This window comes from Dicentrarchus labrax, unplaced genomic scaffold, assembly GCF_905237075.1.
Source record: "Dicentrarchus labrax unplaced genomic scaffold, dlabrax2021, whole genome shotgun sequence".
NCBI lineage: Eukaryota > Metazoa > Chordata > Actinopteri > Moronidae > Dicentrarchus > Dicentrarchus labrax.
Window position 1 is genome coordinate 4626 of NW_026136743.1, and position 7374 is coordinate 11999.

A 7374-nucleotide genomic window follows, 5' to 3' on the forward strand; every position below is an offset into this window, starting at 1 on the left:
TCTGATCTATCTATCTATCTATCTATCTATCTATCTATACTCAGCCAATCAGAGGTTTCTGTCTGGGCCATGTGTGTTTGTTATGTTTGACTTCCTGGAGGCGGAAGATCCGCCCTCTTACCCAGCTCTTATTGGTCCAAATCCATCACCATTGGTTACAGCATTAAAACATTATTTATCAGTTTATACACTTCCCTCTGTTCTCAGTTGATATTACAGTAGATAGAAACCTTATATTGTCTGCCAGTAGAGTTTAGAATACAACAGTTGACTTATTACCATTATTATATATCAGGCTCTACATGGTGGAGCCCCTGAGCACATTTCTGAATGACTGCGTCCATATTGGATCTTAAAGTCTCTCAGGTCAGCTGACCAGGGTCACTGCAAGTTCCCTGAGCTCCACTTCATAATGAAGACCGACCTTAAACTCTCTAACAGTTTACCTCTTACTGTCAGATAATCAAACTCACCTGATATATATTCCCCTCCCTGTTTGTGTGTTCTGCTTTATTGTTGATGATGTTTCAGTTTTACTTATTTATATAGAATATATTTATTCTGAGCAGCTGATGTTGACACTGTCCTGTTGTGTGGCTCCCTCTAGTGTTGAAGAAATGACACTAACAATATAAAGTACATAGAGCATGTGCACATATCTCCAGACGTTATGATGACCAGAGAGTTGAGTATTTAATTGTTTAATTAAATAAAATGAATGAACAGTAGTGTTTATAATTATTCCCTGAGGGAGGAAATGTTGAGTTCAATGCAAACTTATTAAAAAAATGTCATAAAAAAGTTAAAACAAAAATCTTTTTATTTCCAAACAATCACAGTTTCAGCCTCCTGGAGTCCAGATGTTAGTATACAGAACAGACAGCTGTTATATGACAACAGACTGCATTTCATACAGTATGGTGATTTTCACACACAGGGCAGTAAAAAGAAGATAACATGAAGCAGAAACAATGAATAAATAAAATACCGGGAGTTAAACAATGTAAGGAAATAAATGCAACCATTGATACTTACACACACAATTTAACAATGGCACCTTAAAATAATAAAAGTGCTTTTCATTATTCCTTCTGGTTAAACAATTCTACACTGTAAAAGTCAATAGAGGGAGCTGGACATTAATATTGGACAGAGATTGAATCCAGTTAAAGTATCTGAGACACCAACTCTGTCCCTGCAGTGGTTTATACAATCAACACATCAGGAAGAACTTCTGAACAATTCCCTACAGCTGCATTTCAATCAAGAATATTACACAATCAACATTCACATAGAAAGAAGTTCTGGATAAAATGGTCTGTATTTCTTCTTCAAACATAACTCTGCTCTGTACTGACCCACAAAGTACTTCAAATGAGTTCAACCATAAATATCTACAACAGTGAAATGCAGTAAAAAAAAATGAAACCAAAAACATCATTTATAAAAGTAAAACAGAGACAGGGAACATTTTACTGCACACTGAGTACTTGCAGATGATACTTAATGATACACAGCGCCACCATGAGGTCAAACAGGATCATCCAGTTTATGGTGAATACAAAGGAAAAGCTCTCACATAACTTCAGTCTGTACTGACTGTATGAACCTTTAGAAAAACACATTCTGACATTTTCACATCAGAACATTGTTATCTTTGCTTAATGTGCATGTTGGTTATTTTTTCTGATTAACCTGTCATCACTCCTGCTGCGTGATTGTGGGATTATGTGGTTTTGTTTTCTACCTTGGTGTTAGTGAGGTTGTTTCTTGTTGGGTTTGTCTGCTTGTTCTTCCCCCCTTGTCCTCTCTCTCTGTCTCCACTCACCTGCTGCTCACCCCAATCAGCACACCTGCCTTGATCAAGACTGACCTCACCACTATAAGAAGCCTGGCTGACATCCAGTCCCTGCTTGATCGTTGTACCACACCCAGTATGTTGTGTGCCTTGCTTCACCTCCTTTGAACTTGTTAGCCAGCTTACCAAATTCTTATAACGGTTTCCTCTGCTACCAGATTCGCCTGTCTGCCAGCTCTCTGCACCAGTTTGCCTCTACCACCTTCTACAGGACTCAAACCCCAGACTTCAGCAGTCTCCAGACCATAATTAAAACTTTATGTTCACTACAACCAGTCTCAGTCTGCTTTTGGGTTCAGCCTCAGAATCGTGACAACCAGGATGTTTTACTGGAGGTACCTGATTTTTCTGTCATTATTCCAACGGGATTGCTTTAGCATTGTCACTCTGTGGTGGAAGATATTCTCTCTCTTGTCCTTCTGAACACATAATAACAACACAAAACAAGTTATCAGTCAGTGACCAGGGAGAAAGAGAAAGGGTGATTATTTTATCAGCCCAAGCAGAGTCAGTCAGCAGTGGAGTGATGACACTTGTTGTTATTGACAGTGAGGAACTACAAGTAAAGGAGCTTGTCCCAGATCAACCATCATAATCAGACAGCAGGATAGTGAGAAAGCTCAGACACACTGTACATGAGAGGCAGGGTGCAGACCCCCCAATAAATGATTTCTAAATAAATGATGGAGTTATAAACACATATTAGCTGATATTAGCTTTAGATACACTTCTAAACACGTTTCCATGTAAGGAGGACTGTAGATTGTTCCCCTCATCACTTCCATTGAAAGTACTTTAGGAAGAGATCTTTAATGTCCAGTATAACAGGAGGAACCATTACAGCAAAGAAAAACCTGTTTCACTGTTCACTGTTGTTTGAAGACTGACTGAAAAACTGTAAACTGTCTTTTTAAATGGAGAGAATGGGAGAGAGAAGATTATTGACTTACTTCTATTTCTACGTTTCATCCACAATACAGCCAATGCAACAATGCCAGCAATGACACCAAAAGCAATGCCAGTTATAACACCAGTGTTATTACCAGTGCCACCACCTGAAAGAACAGAGGAAAGATGTTGAGATTTGTTCTTCACTGTTCCAAGATAACATCCATCAACAATATTTCCACAGTCACTTCTCCTGTGGTTGATGGTCACAATACTTGCCAAAGGGTCAAGCAGACTCAAGAGGCTTTGTTGGCGGTCCCATAAATGGACATTTATTTACAGGTGCTTCCAGGAAATGTGTAAAACAAGGAAGCCAGAAAAAATATTAACATGAGAAACTGAGGCTAAATCAACTCATAACAACAAAAGAAAAACAACATTTACAGCACAAGCCCTCCCCTCTCCAGCCAGCCTTTCCCTCTTAGATGTCCCATGACGTCAGCCTAGAAATGAAACACAGAAAGGTACACAAGTGACAGATGGTGTGGATGAATCCACTTTGTCACAAGGACACGGGACAAATGATAGGAACAAATCAGGGACTCATCAATGAAATGAAACTGAGAATAACTTTGAGCAGAGCTCTAAAACACTGATTTGACCTTTGAGGCAGACTGTTGTATAATGCAGTGTTTCTCAGATGGGGCTACTGTACCCCTAGAGGTACTTTGCAGTATGGCAGGGCAGTAAGTTCATTTAAAAAATATCGATCATGCATCGTTCTTACAATAATGAAACAACAGAAAATGTCAGTGTGAGTCTGATGAACTCATTTTCATCATTTTATATTCAATATTCCTGTTTTCAGTGCAATCATGAACTGCAGTAAGTACCAGGAGTACCTGTCTGTGTGTCTGAGGAAAAAAGATTAAATATGAAAATATGTGATAAACTTTAGGCCAACAGGAAGAGTAGACGACATTGAATAGAGACACAAATGAAATATTTACTCACCGATATCATCAGTCTGACCTCCTTTGTTCCTGCTCTCCTCTGGCTCTGTTGGACAATTAATACAAAACACATAACAGATAAAATTTCCTCTTATTTCATTTAAATGTGTAATATGTTAGCTGTACTCACCAACAGTGAGGTTAATGAAGCCTCTCCTGACCTGACTTTGCAGTTTAGGAACATTGCAGGTGAAACTTCCAGCATCCAGTTCAGTTACGTTGGTCAGTTTTAGTGAAATGTTTCCTCTGATCATTTCTTCATGGAAGACAGATGTTCTACCTCTGAAGTTCTCATCCTGAAGATCTAGATAGTCCTTCCTGTTTCTGTAGACATGCACGATGGTTTTATCACATGTCCACTCCACCGTTTGAGTTGTCATGTCGGATGGAGGCTCCAGGTGACATGGCAGAATGGCGTTATCACCGACTGTTACTGTAACTGGTTTGTCGGAGCCAATCACATCAGACTGTGCTGCAGAGACATACATCATATTTACACTTTCTGTTACAGAATGAGCATGTTGTTTCTCAATATGGTCTGAATTGAGAATTTATTTTTAAAGGTGTTTTATTTGTACACAGTAAAGCCTTTATACATCTGTAAGAAAGTTCCAGTCTGACTTACCAACAATGAGCTGGATGGAAGCTTCCTTCTGTAATGAGGGAAGGGCACATTGGTATCTTCCTGTATCAGAAACTTTCACTTTGAAGATTTTCATGGAGACGTTTCCTGTCATCAGTCCATCCATAAACAGTCTCGTGCGGAGATAATAAGATGGGTTTTGATGGTCAAACATCAGTCGTCCATCCTGGTGAAAGTGGATGTACTTTGGGTCTAAATCAGGTCTGGTCCACTCCACTGTCTCATCAGAAACACTGATGGGAGGTTCAAGGTGACATGGTAGAATGACATCATCACCAGCCAGGACTGTGATTGGTTGATGTGAACAAATCAACTGTGAGTTTGCTGTGAGGAAAACAAAAGAACAAACAAGAAACAGCAGTTAGGTTAAAATACATATCATCAAAAGTCCAGCTGCACCTCTGGAGACGAGGGAGGGGGAACTTTGCCCACCAGTGTTTAATGTGTACACAAAAGAACAGGTTCTAGGTTCTTTCCGTTGACAATGGTTTTATTCTTACATGCTGGAACAAGCATTAAACCACCTGCTCCAACTCACCTGTACTTTCAGAAGCTGTAGAATTACTGGTAATCAAACATCAGATATTGTTAAATTAAAGGTTTTTGATGAACAGACTGTTATTACTCAACTGGCCAATGACACAGACTCTGTATTTAACCTCAGCTCAACTAGAGGATAGATGAACAGATTACAAGTGTTTGTGGGTAAACAGTGAAAAGCTTATTCTGCATTCCTGTCTCATCAAAAATAAAGGACAGAGCAAAATATGTTCATATTCACATGATATCTATGCACATAACACACAGTCTTAACTCTAATGATCTTTTGTATCATTTCATAACACAACCTTGTGTTGTACAGTGATCAATACATTTCCTTGATTGCAGTTGGCCATCTGTGTCATTTATTCAATGTCTAAAAGACCTGTAGGTTAAAGAGTTGAGATAAAAAGAGGAAGGTTCAACGTCTAAATGTAACAGACGTTACTGATGGATGATAAGATTTGACCTCTACTAACACTTTCACTTTTCAATCCTGAAAAACCCGAAACCAAATGTCTACAGACAAATGAGTAATAATAAAAGAGAATAAAATCTCCCCTTTTAGCATTTTGACATGTAGAATAAACCCCAGCCAAGCATCAGCTATTCTTCCACCACACACACACACACACACACACACACACACACACACACACACACACACACACACACACACAGTCATACACACCTATACACACTGTAACCACATAAACACAACACACACACAAAGAACACACCTCTTTAAACAAACACAGAAATAGAAACGGAAGAAAAACTATTTGTCAGACTGAGCAGATTAAAGTAGTTCAGGCATCCCTGCCTCATCAACCCCTTCAGATTTAAGAAGAACTTAAAAACACTTTCAACAATCTGAACCAAACGTGTACAGACAAATAGACATATAATAGATATAAAAACATAAATTGCTCAGTGGACTCACCATCGTCTGCCAGACAGAGACACATCAACTGCAGAAGAAACTTCATGTCTTTCGTTGGGCCTTACGTAGGGTTACTATGGTAAGGAGGGTCTATGAACCAGGGGTCCCAAACTTCTTGGGGCCACTACTGTTAATGCTGTAGGAAGGCACCTTTAACATTTAAGTTCTACAAGAAAGCACAATATTCTGAAGATGTCATTTATATCATTGTATATTAAATATTAAAATTTATTAGTTAATGAATTTCTACAACATGTGCAACATATTCGCCTCTCTTAGAGACACAATTTAAACCAGAGCAGCTGGTTGTTTCCTACACAGTGAACTGTGGAGGATAATATTTCTAGTGCTCATTTCTTTTTTTTATTCACTACTTTATTTTGGTGTTTTAGTGTTGACTCACATAGTATTTCTGCAGCCAGTGAGGCTTCTGATTGGCTAGCAACAAAAAACACTGAAAGTTTTATCTAACCTTCTCAGGAAAGGCCGTTCAAATTTAAGGCCATAATGATTTTTTAAATGAAAACAGAGCCAACTTTCCTTTAAAAAATAAAAATTACAATATGATTCTTATAATGTAATTTGAGCCTATTGTTCCTTTCATTTTCTCCAAAACCATATAATAAATGAAAAAGCTATTGCATTGGCTCACTGAACATCCTATGTGTTGTGCACACAGAAACACAGGATCAACAGTTTATTACAGTCAGTGGGTCGGTTACTGTTTGTACAGGTGTTTGATGGATGTGGATGATTGATTTTTTCCACGCAAAAAGAATATTGAAGAAATGTTACAAATCTGAATAATTAAAAGCAAACAAAACTAATAATAATAAATAAGTAAGATCATTAAACTTACATCATTAATGGATCCACAATCTGATCTTATTTTCTCTTTTCTTCTTAACATAGAATCCTTTAGCAGGTTCTCTTTGTTCTTCTTGGTGAGGTTTGAAGGGAAAAGAGGGAAATCTGATCTGAAGTGTGGAGCTTTATAATCCTGGGGGACTGGTTTAGAGAGCAGTGGCAGTTATCCAGGTGGGAGGAGACTTGTGATTTCACAATAAAATCAGTCCAAATCTCCCATGAGTACAGTGGAGGTCATCCTATACAGGATTCCACTGAAAGATTTAGTAACTTGCTAAAAAAATGAAATATGACCATTCAAATATGAAGACAGTGTGATTACTATAATGAAAATTAAACAGAGTTTCCCTTTAATTATTTAGAGTACGGGCGCCTGGTTAGCTCAGTGGGTAGAGCTGGCGACCCATGTACTGAGGCTGAGTCCTTGCTGCAGCGGCCCACGGTTCGAATCCAAGCTGTGGCCCTTTGCTGTGTGTCATCCCCTCTCTCTGCCCCCCTTTCCTGTCTATCTACAGCTGTCACTATCATAAAGGCAATGAAAGGCAAAATACTTTTCTTTTTTTTTTTTTTTTTAATTATCTAGAGTACAGTAAAATAGTTTCAGCTAACCTACTGAAGAAAA

General features: G+C 38.4%; 1 protein-coding gene across 8 annotated transcripts; it reads right to left on the bottom strand.

Annotated features, from left to right (window-relative positions):
* Nucleotides 1-2098: 2098 nt before the first annotated feature.
* LOC127359635 (CD276 antigen-like) lies at nucleotides 2099-6886 on the bottom strand. Of its 8 annotated transcripts, none has more exons than XM_051393606.1 (7): nucleotides 6745-6886; nucleotides 5886-6051; nucleotides 4385-4726; nucleotides 3890-4231; nucleotides 3761-3805; nucleotides 2809-2913; nucleotides 2099-2274 (listed from the first exon to the last, which is right to left on the bottom strand). In XM_051393606.1, the coding sequence occupies exons 2-7, from the start codon at nucleotides 5929-5931 to the stop codon at nucleotides 2213-2215; spliced, it is 942 nt and encodes a 313-aa protein (XP_051249566.1). In that variant the 5' UTR covers nucleotides 5932-6051; nucleotides 6745-6886; the 3' UTR covers nucleotides 2099-2212. The 8 variants fall into 8 exon arrangements, 7 of the variants coding, with proteins under 7 accessions (XP_051249566.1, XP_051249563.1, XP_051249564.1 ...); XM_051393603.1 differs by having other exon boundaries at nucleotides 2099-2277; XM_051393604.1 differs by having other exon boundaries at nucleotides 2099-2277; nucleotides 5886-6021; nucleotides 6745-6860.
* Nucleotides 6887-7374: the final 488 nt, after the last annotated feature.